Below are 20,599 nucleotides of genomic sequence, written 5' to 3'. Positions count from 1 at the left end.
CAAAATAAGGTATCAAATCGGAGAGTTTTTATTTGGTTAAAAAGATTGTGAAAGTCCTCATGGATAAAGTGGAATTTCAGAGAGGTTTTTAAGAAAAAGGAGTAAGGTGGAAGACAGTGGTGGAGTGAGGGAAAGAGAGTTTGGGGATAGAGAAGGGAGAGCATTTCAGCAGGACTCTGAGGTTGTCAGATAAAGTACAGGACGCCCAGTTAAATTTGAATTTCAGATAAATAGCATATAGTTTTTTTAGTATAAATATGATCTATTTGGGTCATACTTGAGTTTGAAATGCCCTGAGTGTGTTTAGAGAAACAGGTAAGTTGTTTTATAAAAGTTTAGGCTTCATAGAGGAAGGAAATGGGTGATGATGTGGGAAAGTTGTTTTGGTCACATACAGAGGTCTTAGATTACAGACAGAAGAAGGAAAATGTGATTTTATGGGGACTTTGGAGACATTTTTTTTTCCTGTAGGAGTGATATGATCTGACACGCACTATAGGAAAAATAAGATGGCAGTGATAAGAAGAAGAAAAATTGAGATAGGAGATTGGCCAGGAAGTGACAGATAGTGAGGATGTTAATTTAGATGATGGAAATGGTTTGTAAATGGACGTGGCTGAGATACAGCAGAGCAGAAGCAATAGATTGGATCTCAGAACAAAAGAGATGTGGAGTCAAAACTGCCTGCAAGTTTATTCCTATTGACTTGGAGGATGACGATTTTTGTTAGCAGATGTATAAGGAGGAGAATCTGGTTTTAGAAAAAAAAACAGGTAATAGGAAATAAGGGTCATGTCAGGAGGATCTGGCCAGGTGGGCGTCCAGATACAGATGCTCAGTAAGCAATTACAAATATTTTTCTGAACGCAATAATTTGGGATTTTAGATATTTAAGCAGTCACCTTAGTGAGTTGGTCAAACCTCAAGGAATCCCGCTAATTCACCATTAGAGGCCAGAGAGGAACCAGTGGGGGAAGAGCAAAAAGACCAGAAGAACAGCAATAATGAAAAAACTGCTCCAAGTCTTGGAAATCCTGAAGTCCGGGTCAGTCACCACTCTTAAATCATTCAGAGAACCCAAGAGTATAGATTGAGAACCAGCAACAGTGCTGGTAATTTTGGAGAGTTGTTTCAGGAAAGTAGCATGTGTGGGGCCACGGTTTTGGAGACTGAGCAGTAAATGGTGAGAGAGCAGAGGAAACCAAAGATGTAAGATGTGAGAGGACTGGTGTTTGAGGACAAAACCAAGGGGAAGGAGCCAGTGGGGAGGGAAGACTGAAGATTTGCTAAAAGAATGGAGCAAAGTCTGAAAAGAGTGTGCAGCAAGAAAATTAAATGCATATGTGGAGAGATTGGCCTTCGAAAGAGGAGAAAATCATCCTCAGAGTTAAATGGAGGGGAGGAAAGACCGAAGTTTAAGGCTTTGATGCCATGACACTGAGGAATTTGGTTGTTCAGTCTCCACGTTTGAGTAAGGAAAGAAGTGCCATTATGTGCTTTGAAAGGAGCAGGGTGGAGCGGTCGAGGGACACAGACATAAGTTCCAGTCTCCTGCCACATCTTACAGCACATCACAGACATCTTTCATGTAGATCTCGAGCAAAATGGAAGAAGTAATAGTGAGTGTGGCGCTGCTCCTTGGTACAATGCATTTTGTCACAGCAGCAGTAACCTGGTAGCAAAACACATAAGGAATGGAGTCTCCTCTATTTGCTGAGCGCCAGCCACACAGCAGCCTGGCTCCTCCAAAAGCACTAGACTCCCATCACACACCATTCTGTCACTTTAAAGCGTTATCACAATTGTGTGGCCTTCCTTGTGTGGCAAGTCTGATCTGACATAGTTCACAAAAATAGAAAACCACCAATTTTATTCCTGTGGCTTCATACGCATTGTCTGAGCATCTCATAATGAGTCTGAATATAGAAAGACTGTTACTTAGCTTAATGATATGGTCTTGTGATTATGGAATTCCTGGTTGAAGGGGCTTTCAGTTACATTCAGAAAATCCCATTTATCCCATCAATGCTAAAAACAACCCATTAGTGTATGGTCTCATTTCATAATGACTATTAGCTGGACTTATGGAAAAGGATAAGGCAAGAATTTCTTTCTCCTCATTATCCATGTCTAAAATAAGTACAGCTATAAATATGCCAATACATATGTTATACGATAAGGACTTTCTAGTACATGTGCTTAGGAAGTAATACATGGCAGTTACCCTTAAAAAGGCAATTACCAAGAAAAAAAATGCAGATTCTCATTTCTAAGACTAAGAAATGTTATATCAGAAGAATTAAAATAAACATGCCTGAATATATAGGACCATAGAAGCAATGGAAGTTAGATTTGGAAGGGAATTTAGGGAGAATTATATGCAATCTCTTCCCTTTAAGTCTGAGGGATCTGAAGCCCAGAGGAGGAAATAGCTTACTGAAGAGCACAATCTAGTTTAGCCTCAAGTCTTCTGACCCACAGTCACTGCACAGTTTCCCTCTGCCACAATGACAAATTTCTATCAGGCTTCTGAGGAATTATTTCCAGGGCCAGAACAGTGAATATATGGCATATACTGGGCACTCATTAAATTTTTTTAAATTATTTATTTTGAGAGAGAGAGAGAGAGAGAGAGAGAGAGGGAGCACTGTGTGAGCAGGGGGAGGGGCACAGGGGGAGGGAGAGGGAGGGGAAAGAATCTCAAGTGGATTCCCTGCTTAGCACAGAGCCTGATGTAGGGCTTGATCTCAAGACCCTGAGATCATGACCTGAGCTTAAACCAAGACTTGGATGCTTAATCGACTGAGCTGCCACCCAGATGTCCCTGAATATTTTTTTGTTTCGTTTTTAATTGGACAACTGTATCTCTGTTTTGGTCACTGATGCCCCTGGGAATTAGAGAATCACCCTCCATGTGCAGTTTTTCCAGCACCTAATAAGGCTATATAAGGCACAATGACTTAGAAAAATATAATTTAGAATTAACCATGTATTAACATAATCATTATGTCATAAGAATCTCCCAATTATGTATCAGGGATTATTAATCCACTATTGCAGGTGCTAGAACTAAGACTCAGTAAATTTGTGTCACTTGTTCAAGGTCAAACAATCAGAAATGTTGGAGTTTGAGCCCATTTTTGGTCCTTTGACTCCAGATGTCATACTTTCTTTGCTATATCTTATGGTTTCTCCAGGATGTTTATAAACTCCAGGAAAAGAAAAACAAACCTTTGGGGGGAAGAGGTAGGGAAGAAAACAAGGAAAGAGAAATATCAGAAATGGTGTGAAGCTCTTATGGAGAATGCTGGTGCCAAAAGAGATCAGAGTTCACATAATAAAGGAAGGATTTGTGTTTACCTTTGGGAGATCTGTCTGGGGGCTCCAAGCCTGGGTTGGCTCCAAAGAGGAGAAAGCAATCTTGTACAACTTGGAAGGAGGTGTTGACTTCTAAATGTGTATGAAAGGCAGTGGGGTAGGAAAAGCACATGTATGGGAATCAGGATACCTGGATTTTAGTCCCAATTCTGCCATTACTTTGTTGTGCCCTTAGAAAAGTCCTTCCTGTTTTGTGCCTCAGTTTTATCAGTTTACAATGAGGTGAGTTCAACTTCATGGTTCTCAAATATTTTTCTCCCTTTCCATCAGTTCCCATTGGTAGAGGCTACCAATAATTTGAGAAATGCCTGAAGTGAGACTCTGTAAACTGAGAATGCAAACTACTTTCTTGCCTATAAAAAACCTGGTTCCTTTTTCTTTTAAACAAAAACAACTTTTTATACATTCTTTACTAATCACATATAGTGATTATACATGTAATTGATTAGCTTACTACGTTGGGTTATGGAATTATTCTCCCAGAATACTTTAGAAGAGTAATTTGTCCCTTTACACCTTGGTTATATCCGGTAGAAGTTTCATAGGTGACAAAAAATTACAACTGATTTCCAGTGTAGGCACCATCACTGATGATCACTATTGATCTTGGATTAGGAGATTTTGTCAGTAGTAACTATCAATATACTTAAGGGAATTGTTGGTTTATTTTACCATTTTTCTGAGAGATTTTTAGGTCAGAGATTTTAAACTAGAATTGAAAGCTCTTGGGGTACTGAAAAAATGGAGAAATTACAAATGTTATTTTGCAACTAATGCTGTTTTACTATGCAGATGAAGTCCAAAACTATCAACTAAATAATCAACCACTGGGTTAAGTTCAGAAGTTTTAGCGCAGAACTTAGTGCAGAAAAAAAGTGCAATTTTTTTCACTTGCATATTGTTTTTGGGTATCCGTGAATATACAGAAATTAATTGTAGCATTTTATCCCTTGTCTAGAGTTTTAGCTTGGTGTGGATGGTGTGTGAAGAATTTTAGGGGGCTTATGAAGACCCTAAATTAATGGGAAAATTTGGCGCACATATGAGTTTGTGAATATAGCTCTCATCAGCTTCTCAAAGATATCATGAAAGGTGACAACAAAGGTTAAAGAACCACCACTCTACATATCCTACAATAATATGCCACAGTTCAGGTATTTCTTTGGTAAAATGGGAAGCTGATTTGAATTATAGCTCTAAAATTTTTAATAAACCATTAACCAAATGAGGGTTAATAGTAGACCACTACAGGTGTATCATACCTCTTTTATACTTGATACATAAAAAGCCAAATAAACAAAATAAAACCCATTATGGTGTAAAACATTTTGATATAAATTAAAGGTAACCTAAATAAATGAAGGTATATCATATTCATGCATTAGAATATTAGATAATTTTAAGATATTCATTCTCCCCAAATTGATCTACAGAGTCAATGCAATATCAATTATAATTCCAGCAGAATTTTTGGGTAGAAATCAACAAGTTGATTCTAAAAGTTATAGGAAGAAGCACAAGGCCTAGAATATCCATAGCAATCTTAAACAGTAAGTACAAAGTTGGAGGATTTACACTATTTTATGATTTAACATATAGCTATTATAATTAAAATAGTGTGATACTGCTTGTGGATAGACAAAAAGAACAATGGAACAGAGTAGAGCCTAGAACTAGACCCCCACTTATCCAGTCAAAGGCATCAACACAATCTGGTGGGAAAAGAAGAATCTTTTCAGTAAATTATATAACTGGATATTCATATGGAAAAAATTGAACCTCAACCCTTACCTTACATGAAACACAAAAATTAATTCAATATGGATCATATACCTAAATGCAAACACTAAAGGAGGGATTTAAGGGAATGAAAACACTATGAATCTTCTCAAAGTCACCAAAAATTATTTTCCTACTTCTTCAAGATATTGTTTCCTAATTCTCTTTCATAATTAAGTACTTAGAACACATTTTAGTTCGGTCTGGGTGGCTCTGAGATAATCAAGCAATCAGCTAAAAAAAGATTTAACTTCTACAATAAGTTAGATATAAAATCTGGCAAACATACATTTTCTTATTACTCTGTTTATTATTGGAAGTTCAGGGCAAATAATTCACTTACCTTTGATGAACAAAATTGCCTAGGTTTAACTCCAATGATTCCAAAAGAGATTTTCCAGTCTTTAATTTAATTTTGTTATGGAGATAACATAAAAGTGTCTCTATATTCTCCTACTTGCTTCTCTTCCCACTGCCCATTCCCAAAAGTAAAAAATAAAACCTAACAACAAGAACAGCAGTAACAGTGAACCATGCAACACAAAGTCATTTACCGGAGTCCGTAGAGAACTGTTCCATCAGGATGCAGTCGGATCATTCGATTTTTCACCGTAACCCCATGCACAAATGATTTCTTGTCATTCAGAAAGTAGGTGTCTGGCACCCAGAGTTGGTCAGCTACCCTGTTGTCTAATGTGAGGTTTAGTGGGATTCCAGAATAAGAAAGCCTTTTGTCTTTCCAAGACTGCTGGAAATACATGGTGAGTGTATAATCCTGTGAAACAAATGAAACACAAAAACCAAAAAATTTGATCATCATCATCATCATCATCATCATCACCATCATCATCACCATCATCATCAAAGGCCTTTCGTCATGAAAGCAACAGTCTGTGGTATCATATGTTCCCAGAGACCACTGTTCTGCTGTCCCCGAAGTTACACCTGAATACACGGAAATTTGCACCTCCAGGTATAGGGCAACCAACAGGTTAGAAGTACTGGAGCAATAATTGAAGGCATGCGCAAGTGTTCACTCCAATGTAGGGAAAATCCATTTAATTGAATTTTGAGGTTTGAAGTTAAGGTAATGGTCATGGGGTAGGTCATAAAGGGAAGTTGTGCTGAGAGATCCATGTTCACAAAAATCTACCTCTGGATATTATATTTATGGTACTATTTGGCGGGGAACGTGTGCTCAATAATAACTAAAGATTGATGCACTTGAAAGGAGAAGGTGTTTTCCAAATTGCAAATGCCTTTTGAATGAATACTGCTCTTTGCCTTATAAAGGTCATCAGTTACCATTATCTGGATCTTTCTAGCAAATTACAACTTTTTTTTTTTTTTTAAGATTCTATTTATTTATTTGAGAGAGAGAGAGCTCATGAGAGGGGGGAGGGTCAGAGGGAGAAGCAAACTCCCTGTTGAGCAGGGAGTCCGATGTGGGACTCGATCCCGGGACTCCAGGATCATGACCTGAGCTGAAGGCAGCCGCCCAACCAACTGAGCCACCCAGGCGCCCACTAGCAAATTACAACTTGTCTACTGGTACTAAAAAGTAGTTTATAAAGCATGTTTGGATGGAGATATTTATTTGGCCTGAGAACTGAAATCAGTGGTGGAACTGCTCAACTATTTCTCTCTTATCTCATTCCTGCTTTGTTTTAAGAACTGGTTTGACTTCAGAGATGGGTTTGTATTTGAGTTTGTTTCCTCACCTCTTGTAAAAGGTAACACTAAGGACATCCTTTTGCATTTTTTTTTTTTCCACCCAGATTTTCCCTAGCAGTGAGAGACAGGAAGATTTGGGCTCAATAAATAAATCAAGCTACTAGAGAAGAACCATGATGATTATCTGAGTTTTAGTTGTCTGTTTTTAAAGAGCTCTAGTAATACAAAGTGTAATTGTCCATTAAAAAATGGTAGCAGTAAAATCATAAAGTCTTTAAGATGTGAGTCCCAATGTAATAAAAATAGAAAGTTCACTTTTTCTTTTACAGGATATTTATTTATCAGTGTTGACTGTGAATGCTTTCGCAGCAGTTAAGAAAACACTGCAGAACTCCTGCACAATGTCTGTGTACTGCTATTGTTGTCTACACAACTAACCACATCATACCTTACATCTGGGCAAACCGTACTTTATTTAGAACGCTTTATGGATCTATATGCATTTCTGAAAAATCCCAAAATATAAAACAATATTCATTCTGGATAATGAGTTCCAGTGTCCTTTAACCATTATATTCAAGAACACTTACACTGTTTACTCAGAAGGCACTGTGCAATAATTCAAAGCCATCCTTTCTTGTTCATTAGCTCTACACTATTAATCACACAATATTAATCACACACACCTTAAAGGTCTAAAAGCTCCTTCCACCTTACCTACATTTAACAAAAAAGAAAATCCACAGTGTTACATACAATTCCCTTCTCAAATGCTACTATTCTCAACTGTATTGTCTTCAATTTCTTAACATAACACCTTTTTGGAAGAAAAATGAATTGGGCAGATTCTGGGCCTTAGATTTCAAAATACCTTGATTCTAAGATCTAACACATGTAGAGCTATGTAGCCATGATGAACTTAACCCTCTATATCTCAGATGGCTCATTTTTAAAATAAAAATAATAGCATTTACTGGCTTACTATAAACATTACTTGGGAAAATTATGGGGAAGCCTCCTTAGAAACTGTAACATGCTAAACAAATATATTAACTTCAAAATTGTTGCTATCTAAAGATTAATATCATGCTTCCAAATTACTTTGAGTGTGCATATTCATTTTCATAAGCATTTCTATTTTTAAAGAGATGTTTATGGGAAAAAAAACCTTGTAGGCAGAAATACCTCACTGACAATGAAAATAAGCAATTGTCTGTAATCAATCGCAAGGCTTGGTGTCCAGTTCTTATTTGTCATTCAGTCAATGTAGGAAAATTAATAATTAGCCAAAGACCTGTTAATGTAAACTTTGCCTCAGTGAGCAGCACAGTCAGCAACGGAATACACTGTTGCAGTATTCATGCCCAATAGTGATTAGCTTCCAGATCTTCACAAGTGGGACAAAGGATTTCCTCACAATGAGACCATGGGGCTAAATTCTTATTCCACCTTTTTCTCAATAGAGTTTTGGCGTGTGATGTGGAAAAACTTATTCTTGTAAAGTAAAAGGGTTATAATGGCGAAACAATACTCTAATGAAAATATGAGTTTGTGGTAAGTAAACAATGGAGAGTCAAAAGGAGAAAATAGTGTACGCATGAGTAATCTCTGCATAGATTTAAGTAAGTGCATGTGCATGGGTGCATGGGTGTGCATGTGTGTAGACCTTTTCTCTTCCTTTTCTGGAAACTGTTTTGTGGAGAGAGAACTGTATGCATGCAGTGAGATCTGTGCTCTACACAACTCCTACTCTGTTTTCACTAAATATTGGCTAAAAATCACATCATGGTTCGAAATTAAAACAGTAATTTATTACCCTATTTGCAAGAAGAAGTAATTCAGTGCAAAATATTTCTGCTTGTATCATGTTACATTTGGAAGTGGCACAAGTACCCTTCAAAATTTTTCTTATGTATTTCTAGCATTATTATTCTTTTTTTTTTTTTTTTTTAAAGATTTTATTTATTTATTTGAGAGAGAGAGAATGAGAGACAAGAGAGCATGAGAGGGAGGAGGGTCACAGGGAGAAGCAGACTCCCTGCTGAGCAGGGAGCCGGATGCGGGACTCGATCCCAGGACTCCAGGATCATGACCTGAGCCGAAGGCAGTCGCTTAACCAACTGAGCCACCCAGGCGCCCCTCTAGCATTATTATTCTAATCTATGACCTGATTCCAGGGTAAATGGAAATATGGACATATGAGATTGATAAACTTAATGAAAACTTTTTTGAAGATAATGATAATCATGGTGATAATGATGAACATTATGGAAAGACTTAAAATACAGCCATATCTCCTTTTGTACTATTTGTATTATAGTGCACGCATAACAATAATCTGTTTCTCCTGGAGAATGTTCTGTGCTCTGTGGTTCTCATAGTTTTTCATATCTATTATCACATTTTGTTCTCACAACCTTGTGAGATAGGCAAATTCTCTCTGAGAGAATTTATTAATTAAATGTCTGAGAAACTATTTGCTGTATTTAAAATAAATTATTCTAGCTGCATCTTAATAGAAATATTAACAGTGACATCTGTCTATGACTCGTTTTGGTGTATTACATTTTTAGATGGAAAAGGAAGGCTTAAAATTGCTGTACTTTGTCCCCTCATTCAACAGATTTTCTATTAATTCTTCATTAGTCCAAAGTGCAAGCACTCAAGGAAGGATGGAAAATTTTTCAGAAAGAAATTAAAGGTAGCGATACTTTGAACAAGAACACTAAAACGATTTTTATTCGAGATGTACTTACAATTGTTCAACCAGCTTTCTCAAGTATGCAAGCTACTCTGTGAGAGGAAGAGCGACATATTTAGAAACTATGGGCCATAGGGGATTCTCTGACACTGACGCAAATTAATGGGATTAATGGGTTTGAGTTGGCTAATGAAATTGGTCAGGCTAATTCGGGCATGAGAGAATTTGATTCATTGAAGAAAAGCAAGAGAGAGGATACCAAATCAGTAGCGCTCGATTATACTCCAAAAGGGCATATTTTTTAAATCTAAAAATGTTAGGGGAATAAGAAAATATTTATAATAAATAAAAATAATTCTTGTGGAGAATAAAGGTTAAATCAGTGGTTTTAAACCCAGGGCAATTTTGCCCCCAGTGGACATTTAGCAATGTCTAGAGACGGTTTGGGTTGTCACAACTGGGAGCAATGGTGTGTGCTATTGGCACCTATGGGTAGAGGCCCGGGATGCCTCCCAGCATAATGCACTATACAGCACAGCCCCCACAACAAAGAATCACCTGGCTCAAAATGTCAGTAGTGCCAAAGCCAAGAAACCCTGCCTTAGAAAATATCTTTCCTTTCAGTATTAATAAAATACTTCAAAATCCTTTATCACTATTTATCATGAAAAATATGTATATTAACAAGTCTACCTGAGCTTTTACCGTATTCCTCAAAACTTTTGTGCCAGGGAATTCTGGCATTAGACGGTTTATAATTTGCCACTTTATCATAAGAAATCATTTGATAAAAATCCATTTTCTAGCACTGGAATAAGGAAAAAGGGTTATGTGTTTTATTGAGGTCTGCTTCTTACCAGAATGAGCTCTGAGACTTTATAGTGGGTTGGAAAAGTGAGTCTTTTATGAGCTGCCTCCATGATCAGCACACATCTCAGGCTAGCTTGTTAGGGAAGAGATAAAATATTGCTTTAACATCCAGTAATATTGCATCCACTCAGAAAGATCATATGAACGATCCCTTCTTTTCAAAGAATTCTTAAGAAAGGGAATGTGTGTGTGTGTGTGTTAAAGAATCAGTGCTCCCACACACATTTTTATTTTATCTTTCATAAATTTGAATAAACATTATAAAGCATTCCAACTACAAATCCTTGTTCCCTGTAAAATATTCATGCCAGTTTAGCTTTCCCCAAGAGCTGATTGTAGTAGAGCTGTGCATCATTGCCTGCCAGGTCTAGGGTCCCTTCTGTGAGGGAAACTGCCCTGCTGACAGCTCCTGCTGATTGAACAAGGCCACATTCTATATCTCATGAGCCTGCCCTCCTCCACCTTGGGAACAGAGAGTAGATACCTGATTTAAAAGCAGCTGATCTACAGGCAGGAAATAAATCTGTGCCTGGCTCAGAAAGATGAGATGAACCAATCAGAGTCCTCTCCCAGAAATTAGTTCTTGCATAAAGAATCTGAGACAGGAGCTGTAGGACTAAATGCAGAAGTCATGACCTAGAACTAGGGTGCACTGTTATTATGTGGTTGTGCGAGAGGAGAGACTGCGAATAAAGAGGGGAAGCCAGCCTGCACAGAAAGAAAGAAAACGGAGAAAGATGCAAAAACTAGCCACCAGATGAAGAGTCTGACATCATTAGAGAACGAATGACTGAGTTCAGGAAGGCTTTTACTTCCTATTTCTGGTTCTCGTGAGGTGTGGACACGTGGGCATGTTTGATACTCTCACTTCCCAGGAGCCCTTTTCCTGTTACTACAATAAATTCCACTTTCTTTGTGCTGAGTTATTTTCATTTTTATGTTCTCTGGCTAGAAAAAGCCATAATAATGATGCTGATCAACATCCATATCAGAATCTCATTAAGAACAAATTGCACATATTAAGGAAACCCAACAAAACCTCAATCATCTGGCTCATCTTCCTGATTTCGATAAAGGGAGCTATTATGAGAAACCTGAGACCCAGGGATGTTCAACGGCTGAAAAACAAAAGGGAGACACATTTGGCTTTGTTTATTAACCAGAAGAGCAAAGAGAGAGAAGGGAGATGTGTTTTACTTCTATCAAGACAATTCCCTATCCAACCCAATGACGATTATGAAGAAAAGTAAACTGGAGATCAGTGTGTATGCTGGCAATAAGTAGTATACCTTATAAGGATAGGAAAAAAAGACCCATACATCTTGCATTTCATGCAAAGTTTCGTGGAAAATGACCTGATAAATAAACCAATTTAAGTTGTAATCGAAATGAATCACACAACATCTGTTTCTTTTTTTTTTTTTTTTTTTTTAAAGATTTTATTTATTTATTTGATAGAGACACAGCGAGAGAGGGAACACAATCAGGGGGAGTGGGAGAGAGAGAAGCAGGCCTCCCGCTGAGCGGGGAGCCCGATGTGGGGCTCGATCCCAGGACCCTGGGACCATGACCTGAGCCGAAGGCAGACGCTTAACGACTGAGCCACCCAGGCGCCCCATACAACATCTGTTTCTAATGCAAGCTCCTGTTTAAATGAATGTTTTTGTATCAGTGTCTGATGAATCACGGACCTGTACCCCGGAAACAAATAATACATTATATGTTAATTAATTGAATTTAAATAAAATAAATGAATAAATAAAATACACGCATTCTCATTGTTTCCAAAACCCACGTTCTCATTCATTATTTTTATTTTTTGCCTACTGTAGCCTCATGCCATGCCTCAAAGAACATAGTCTTCTTTACCTTTTTCTCATCCTAAATAGCCCCATTTGGTTTATCCATCTGTGTAGTCAGAATTTCTGTCAGTCTTGTGTTCTGTTCTGAACAATTCTGGAATTGATCAACCTCGTGGGAGAAGTTATGGGCTTGTACTAAAACAGAGGCACCGCAGAAGATCACCCGGGCACACTGTTAGACATGAACACATATGTGACATGGATGTGACAACTGGAGAAAGCACTTGGGTTCTGAGGCAATGAACTGCATGACACCACCACTGTTGGAGACTAAGACTGTACAATATAAGAATTTCAGCATTTGTAATCTCATACCTACTGCAGAAGCTATAAAGATTTATTGTCTTTAAAAATATAAAAGCGTTTTTCTATACAAAAACATCCAATACCTTAAAATGGATATGATAAAATTAATGTTTCATACAGTGACAGTTTAAATGTCTTATGTTCTAAAATCTGAATAATCAGAAGCTCAAATAATTAGAGTTATTTCCCTGGTAAGATATATTGAAATGTTGGACCTGAAGTGGGGACAATTTTCTAGAAACTTCTGGGTCAAAAAGATCTTAGGTTATTAGAATGACTGGTCCATTGTGTCAACATTTCATGGCTGTTTACTCTATTTAAAGATTTGTATTATGCCAGTTGCTGAGGAGAAAAAGTGGATTGATACATTTTTCTTGCCTGCCTCAAGGAACTCACATGTCAGTGGGTGCGACTCAGCACTGCCTAGTCCCAAACCAACCTGATGTCCTCTGTAGTCTTCACAGTTCTCCCATCACCTGTGTAACCAGCTCTCTGCACCAAATTCCCTCCACTTCAAATACTCAGAGAATTCGGAATAGTTCCACTTGTTTTCATTGGCAGCTGCCTACTCAAGGAGACAAGCTTATTGAGTAGGAGGATATCAGTTTAACAAGCTCTGGCATTAACCTAGGGAATAGGTCAGAGTTGACTTAACACAGCACTGAAGGGGAGGTGGAGAAGAGGAAAAATGTGTGAAGCAGTGAAGTTAGAAGAGAGCATCAGGGATGACCCTTGGGTTTCTGACGTAAGTAAGTAGATAGATAATAAGAATTGAAGATCTGGGGCTGAGGATGACTAATGTATTTCAGGCTGGTTTGTGTTCTGGGTGTCAGCGGCATTTGCACATAGAGGTGCCAAGTGAGTAGTTATGGACCAGGATATAGGAAGAGAGGGCTCAGAGGGAAACAAAGCCATGTGAGTCACAAGTGATAGATGAAGTCCTGGGAATGAATTGGCTCACCATGGCGACAGTATAAGGTGAGAAGATAGAACCCCTGGGAAATTTAATTCTGCGATTAGTCACTCACTCCTTTGAGCTCCCACAACTCTGCTCCTATTTTGATTGTAGTACTTACAGTTATTTCCCAGTCCCACAGATTTTGAGCTCCCCAAGGGCAAAGGATTTTTATTTTATTTTATTTTTTGTTTTTAGTTCCTAGCATAGTGTGCAGTAGATAGCATGTGCTCTGATATGTTAGCCGAATGTGAATTAAGTAGTGCTGTGTGTTTGTAGTACTGGATATAAGCACTAAGTATGTTATTGCAAATTCATCTTATTACATTCCAATTTTCTGAAAAACTTACCATCCTTAGATAATATATATGGGGACTTTCGGTTAACTAAAATAATTACTAACCCAGATTTTTTTCTCTAACTTATCAAGATTAATGGGTTTATAATTCCCACTAACATAGGTAACTGATAAATTTCTGGGAAATGAGAAAAGGATATGGAGTTTAAAATAACTTTGCTCTTTAGGAATGAAGTAACAGTGACTCTCTACAAAATACTAATAGATATTTTGAAATATATCAAATGAAATTTCATTGATACTTTCAGTAATAACTTATTAATTTTGGAAGTATAAGACTATTTATGCCAAAACTTTAAAAATGGACTGTATTCAGTGCAACTCTTGATCTCATTTACAAATTAGTCAATATTCAAAGTTATCAGTAATATATCAAATGAAATTTCATTGATACTTTCAGTAATAACTTGTTAATTTTGGAAGTATAAGACTATTTATGCCAAAACTTTAAAAATGGACTGTATTCAGTGCAACTCTTGATCTCATTTACAAATTAGTCAATATTCAAAGTTATCAGTAATATATCAAATGAAATTTCATTGATACTTTCAGTAATAACTTGTTAATTTTGGAAGTATAAGACTATTTATGCCAAAACTTTAAAAATGGACTGTATTCAGTGCAACTCTTGATCTCATTTACAAATTAGTCAATATTCAAAGTTATCAGTAAAGTATAAGATAGGTGATAAATTCATCAAGAGAATAATTCATAAACATTACTGATGTTTAAAACCACATAACTAATTACATATGTATGACACACTAGGTTTTTTCAAAGTTCCTTAGTTCCAGAGATTCCTAGAAAATTAGTGTTTCCATTTTCTCTAACATTTAAGTAAGAGCAGAAATAAAATCAGATGCATGGAGGATCTAGTGGAACATTCAGAATGTGGTAGTTTTGGCTGACCATCCTGAGTTGAACTATGAATATATGACCAGAATGGTAACCATTAGGTGGTATGCATAGCAATTCTAGAAAACTAAGCTATGGAGTGATATAAGTTGGGAAAAAATATGAGAATCAGAAAACCAAGATTCTATCAAAACACATACTATTTATAAGAGATGGAAAAAACTTTGTGATCATTTTCTAGCCCAGGAGGGCAGTCTTCTCTTGTGAATTGTGATCTTGTAATGTGAACAGAGCTTAAAATGGAGCAGTCAATAATAAGATTCTATTATGTTTTGTTGGAGGAGAATGAGATCTTAGTCACTCTTAATAGGGCGGAAGGGATGAATTATTATGGGATACAGTGATATCTCTCTCAAGAGCCAAGTATTTCCAATATCTCTTAGAGCTGTCATTTACCCTTCCAAGAAGGAAACTTTTGGAAACTCTCAGGAGCTTTATTTTCAGACTTTCTAATAGGAAGATGGATTTCCATCAAATTATCCATCAAATTATCATCCAAAAGAGACTATGGGTAATGGTCTCTTGGGAGTCCCTGGGGAACTCTCAAAAGAGAATGGGTAGCCAAATTATAGTGCCCAAATGTCAACTTTATCTTGTTTGCTCTCTTACTCCATCCTCTCTTTTCTGTACCATTTGCTTTGTTTAGTTTTAATTTTACATTCAGAGACTATCAACACTTGATGGCTATTTTTCTTTCTATCTGCTTTAAGAAAATAAGATCATTCTACATGTACTACCTTTTTATCATGAAAATTAGTACCTTTTCTCTACAGCTATTTGTTTATTCATTTGTCATCTATTTGTTTATTGTTTATCAAGATCTCTTACTCCATCCTACTTCGTTTCACTAACCAGTTGGTAACTTGGTGGGTAGCCTTTTATATGTTTGCTCATACTCATACAATTATCTAGGAACATATATAGATATAGATGGGACTTTTATCATTTAAAAAAATAACATTATATTATTCACTTCTATGAATCTCTCTTCTTTAAGATTTTATTTATTTATTTGAGAGAGAGAGATAGCGAGAGAGTGCATGAATAGGGAGGAGAGAGAGAAGCAGGCTCTCAGGGAGCCTGACTCGGCTTGATCTCAGGACCCCAAGATCATGACCTGACCCGAAGGCAGATGCTTAACCAACTGAGCCACCCAGGCACCCCGGATCGCTGTTTTCTTAATGACAGCACAGAAATTCTTCCAAATCAATGGGTAGAGCTATAACTCATTCCATTTAGTGGGTACACAGTATACTATAGTATAGAAATTAATCATTATTCTATTAATGGTTATTGAGGTTATTTCAGGGGGGTTTTTTACAACTAAAAAAATACTGCAATAAATCTCTCTTTTTGATAGATAGATGTATCACAAGTACTGCTGTTTCAGACTCTTTTGCCTTGTATGATGCTATGCTCTGGAGCTTAATATGACAACTTGCTAAAGTAAATAAAAATAAAGCTATAGGCTAATGATGTACTATATGTTGGCTAACTGAATATAATAAAAAAATAAAACTATAGGCTGCTCCTTTAGTACTATAATTTTCTAAATATTGAACTAAATTCAAATTTATAAAAAGCATTAAGTAAGGCCTAAAAGTCAAGTTTATAGAACCAAAAAGCTACATCAGTTTCCATACTGGCCATCTCCAGTGGTTCAAACTCATTGAGCATCTGTTCAAACTTCTATTGGTCTTTGACTGGATCTGGCTGAAAAGTGACTTGGCAGACATAGCTGCAGAGAAGGACCTTGGCAATGTAATACCATTTAATGAGAAAAACAAAACAAAACCTCCAAACTCTAGGAATTTTTTTGGCAGTATAGAAAAAGTGGTTTGTGAATTCTTAAGCTAATAATTCTGATAAACTTAATATTCCTCTGATATAGTTTCACAGTTGTCAGTCATACCAAACATGCATATTTAAATAGACTTGCATTAAGGATATAGACGGGACCCAACTAGGAATAAAACCTCTATGCTAACAAACTGATCCATCAACTAAGTCTTTGGCAAAAATAGAACTAGGACAGTTGGAATCTAGTTAAGGATTTATTTTCTCACTAGTCCTATGATCTTAGAGCAAATTTGAAATTCAATCAACTTATCTGTGTGATGGGAAGAAAAACTATCAACAAGTCTGTTGGAATAATGAATTAAAATAATGTATGTAATAATCTTAAAAAACTATAAAAACTATAGTTGAATAAATAAGGAAAACCAAGTACTTAAAGCATGTCACAGGACAATGCAATGCCTAATATATATTTTCGTTCTCTTTAGCTAAGTTATCAATTTTCCCCCTCTAGATACTTAATGAGTTGCCTATTACTGAATGTTTAACTGCATGACCAGTACTTTAGTAGGTGCTTTCTATAGGTTATATTGTTTAAACCTCACATCTTTATGAAGTTGGAATTAATATTGCCTTTTTATAAGTGAGACTCTCTGTTTAAGAGATGCCCAAAGTGACTCTGCTCAGAAACATCAGAGTTGTGATTTGAACCCATGTCTATCTGACTTTAAGTTCCTAGTTCTTTCCACTATATAACAAGCAATGGCTAAGTATGTATCATAAGCACAAAAGGTTTTTCTCCTAGGACATGGCTTTTATCTCTTGCCTAAGGCTGACTTCTGACTTGCTTTTTTTTAATGGATGCCAATTAATCATTAACAGTCAGTTCTAATGTAGACTTTTCAGTCCTCTCTGATGTTTTATCCATGACCTTGCCTTCATCAGCTGTTGCTGGTAATGAACACCATGGCCATGCTCTTATCTGTGTGCCGTTGACATCCCCACGGAATGCTAAAGACAATCAACTGTTCATCACTGTCCTGGATGATTCTTCAGATGTTAGCTGAGAGAAAGACAATATTTTTGTTCTATAATAATCCTCAAGGAGTATAGGAAGTAGAATAATATTCTTTTGGTAGGATGGTTTTCACATTCAAAAGCCTGCCAAATTGTACTACTTCCAAGTAAAAGCCTTCTTAATCATTAGCTATGGTAGCAACTACATTTTCCTTGCTGGCAATTATTTCTAAGTAACAGCAAGATGAAAGGCAAACATGGCAAGTGCCTAGAGGTTAAAGATCTCTTAATTTAGATTGTGCATGCATGGTAACACTCTAAGAGAAGAGAGGGAACATACATTTGTTGAGGGTAGGGACTACTATACTTTATTTCTATGCCTCTACCACCAAGATGATAGAATGCCCAAAACAGAATCATGCCCACCCACACTTAAATCTGGTCTTCCATCTCCACCCCCATTCTCAGTGGGGGATGACTCTCAACAATCATCCACCCTGTTGATCAAATCAGAAACTAGAAATCTTTCTTGACTCTTTTCTCTATCTCACCCCATACTAAATAAATCAATAAAACCTGGCATTTCTATTTCATAAAAATATCTCTTTATTCTGTTTAGTTGTTATGATCTAGATTGGCCTTTATCATTTCTCACCTAATTAACTGCAAGAGGCTCCTAACTAGTCCTCTGCTTTTGTCTTGTTCTTCCTTAATGCATTTGATATTTGACAGGTAAAGTGGTATTTCAATTTTTTAAAAATTGCAATTATGATTATGTTGCTCCCAAGGTTAAAGTTCAATGGCCCCTCAATGTTATGAAGATAAAAATACAAATTGCCTAAGGGCAAAATTTGCTTCCTTTATTTCTATCTCTCTAGTTGCATTTCTTTACTTGATTCCTTTTCCACTCTATCATCTAGCCGTGCTGGTCTTCTCTCAGTTCCTCAAACACACAGTGTTTTCTCTTGCTGTGAAGTCCTCTTGGCCTAGAACACTCATTCTTCTTTCTCTTGTCCCTGTCCACCACCTACTGATACAGGCCTCAGACTAGAAGACAAATTACATCTTTTTATCTCAGTCAGAAGCCAGAAAGTCTGGGTTTGGTCTCTCCTATTGCTCCCCCCAGGACTGTCCCTTCATAGCCCGCATTTCTCTGCAAGAAAACTGGCTGGGTGCTCTTCTATTTCCTCCACTGGACTGTGAGCTCCATGAGGACATATCTATCTTGCTATTCCCTGTGCTGAGGACAGGATCTGCAGTCTAGGGGGTGTCCAACAACTTTTTGTTGAATGAATCAATAAATATTTAGAGGCAAGATAAATCCAGAGGCAGACAGCCCTGTTAAATTGTAGCAGAGGTGAAACATCCTAGGCCTCTGAGTGGGGGCAGAGTAGGAGTAGCATAAGGAGAGGAGTAGAGACAAAACATTGAAAGAAAGAGAATGGGTTTAAATTGGCTGCCGTGAATATGAGAAATTAAGAAAATAAGGCAAGCACTAGACGAGTACCAGAATTTAGGGAAAAGTTGATGTATTTGTGCTGGATACTAACTCAAAGAGCTTGAAGATATAAGTATTGTAGCTGATAACATAGATATCAGGGGCACAGATTAATGAGTCCTCATCAGCTCTATATGGTTATAGGATTAAATGAGATTATCAAAGTGAATTTATAGATAGAGGCAAGACAAGGGCGTAGGTCAGAAGCTTGGTGCATATCAGTCTTTCTTTTTCCACTGGCTGACAGCCAAGTTGCTCTTTCAGTGTGTGAATGCAGGGCAATTGATCCATCATCACTCAAGGGAAGAGATGAGGTATTAGTGACTATGAATAGTCTAAATATCAAAATCTATTGATAAACCTCCAAACCTATGTTAACAAAATTCCAATATTTAGCTGAGAAAACTGTTTTCCTATGTAAAATAGAAGATGCCAAGGACAAATAAGACTCACTTTTTAAACTATATTATTTTGTTTATTTTTAGTGTGCCTTATCCACCCCCTAAGGGAGATGTATGTTTCAAAGTTAGGCATCAGCAGCAAAAATGGCCCAGAAAAAGAAATTGCCTTGAATAATTTACTACCCAGCCAATCAAATTTCTATTATATTGTGGAGTCACACTCCCAACACATTCCTTTTAAGCATATTTAACAGGTATTAATTTAGTCATATTCTAAGATCTACATTGTCATAAATTTTTTCTAGATATATTATCTTTAAAAAATTCACATGGGGACTTGGTTTGCTAATGAGAATGAAGCTAAGGATCTGGAGAAGTGGGTTTTAGAACTATGGATAATCTTTGGCAAATCAAATTCCCAGCTAGTGATCAATTTCATCTAGTAAAATGAGGAGGTTGCCTAGATCAATGATTCTCACACTCAGTGTATGTAATTAATATCAGGACTACTTGGACTACTGAATGTGATTCTAAGGTGCACAATCCTGAAATTTACATTTTTGGGTGGATGTGTCCAAGGACATTATTATGCTATTAACTCTCAGATCATAATTTGAGAAATAATGACCTGGGTAGTCCCAAAGGGTTCTTCAAAATCCTCAATGATCCACATCTATGCTTTCATTAGTCCTATAAAATCTGTTCCTGTCTCCATTTAAAATGTTATTCCCTATTTCATCAATTTCCTTTTGCGTTCTCTTTCTGAAGCAAAAGGAATGTAAGCCTGGAAACTTCTCTTAGTGTTGCTCTACAAGAAACACATTTTCTTGAATAACAAAAGAAGAAAAGGGAGAGAGAGAGAGAGAGAGTAAAAGAGAGAGGGTCCTATTATCTTTATTTTCATGTACTGTGCATTTTCCTGTCCTTTTCACTGCTTCTAGCTTAACACATTTGTTTTTAAAACATGTACTGAAAATTGAAACCCTAGCTCAGATGTGAGTGGAAATAAAGGATCAGCAAGTAGTATGGCCACTAAAGTAATATCTGCAAACATAACGCAGATTTTATTTTGAAGAGCAGCTTGAGTT

At 36.8% G+C, this 20,599-nt stretch overlaps 1 protein-coding gene across 1 annotated transcript in view; it reads right to left on the bottom strand.

Annotated features, from left to right (window-relative positions):
* Nucleotides 1–20,599, bottom strand: part of GABRB1 (gamma-aminobutyric acid type A receptor subunit beta1) — a 367,325-nt gene that overhangs the window by 243,324 nt on the left and 103,402 nt on the right. Inside the window, exon 4 of the mRNA XM_036071963.2 lies at nt 5,712–5,932. Coding sequence (XP_035927856.1) covers nt 5,712–5,932 — 221 coding nt within the window. The remainder of the gene's footprint in view (nt 1–5,711; nt 5,933–20,599) is intronic.

This window comes from Halichoerus grypus, chromosome 3 (assembly GCF_964656455.1).
Source record: "Halichoerus grypus chromosome 3, mHalGry1.hap1.1, whole genome shotgun sequence".
Taxonomy (NCBI): Eukaryota; Metazoa; Chordata; class Mammalia; order Carnivora; family Phocidae; genus Halichoerus; species Halichoerus grypus.
This window is presented reverse-complemented; position numbering and strand designations above follow the sequence as displayed.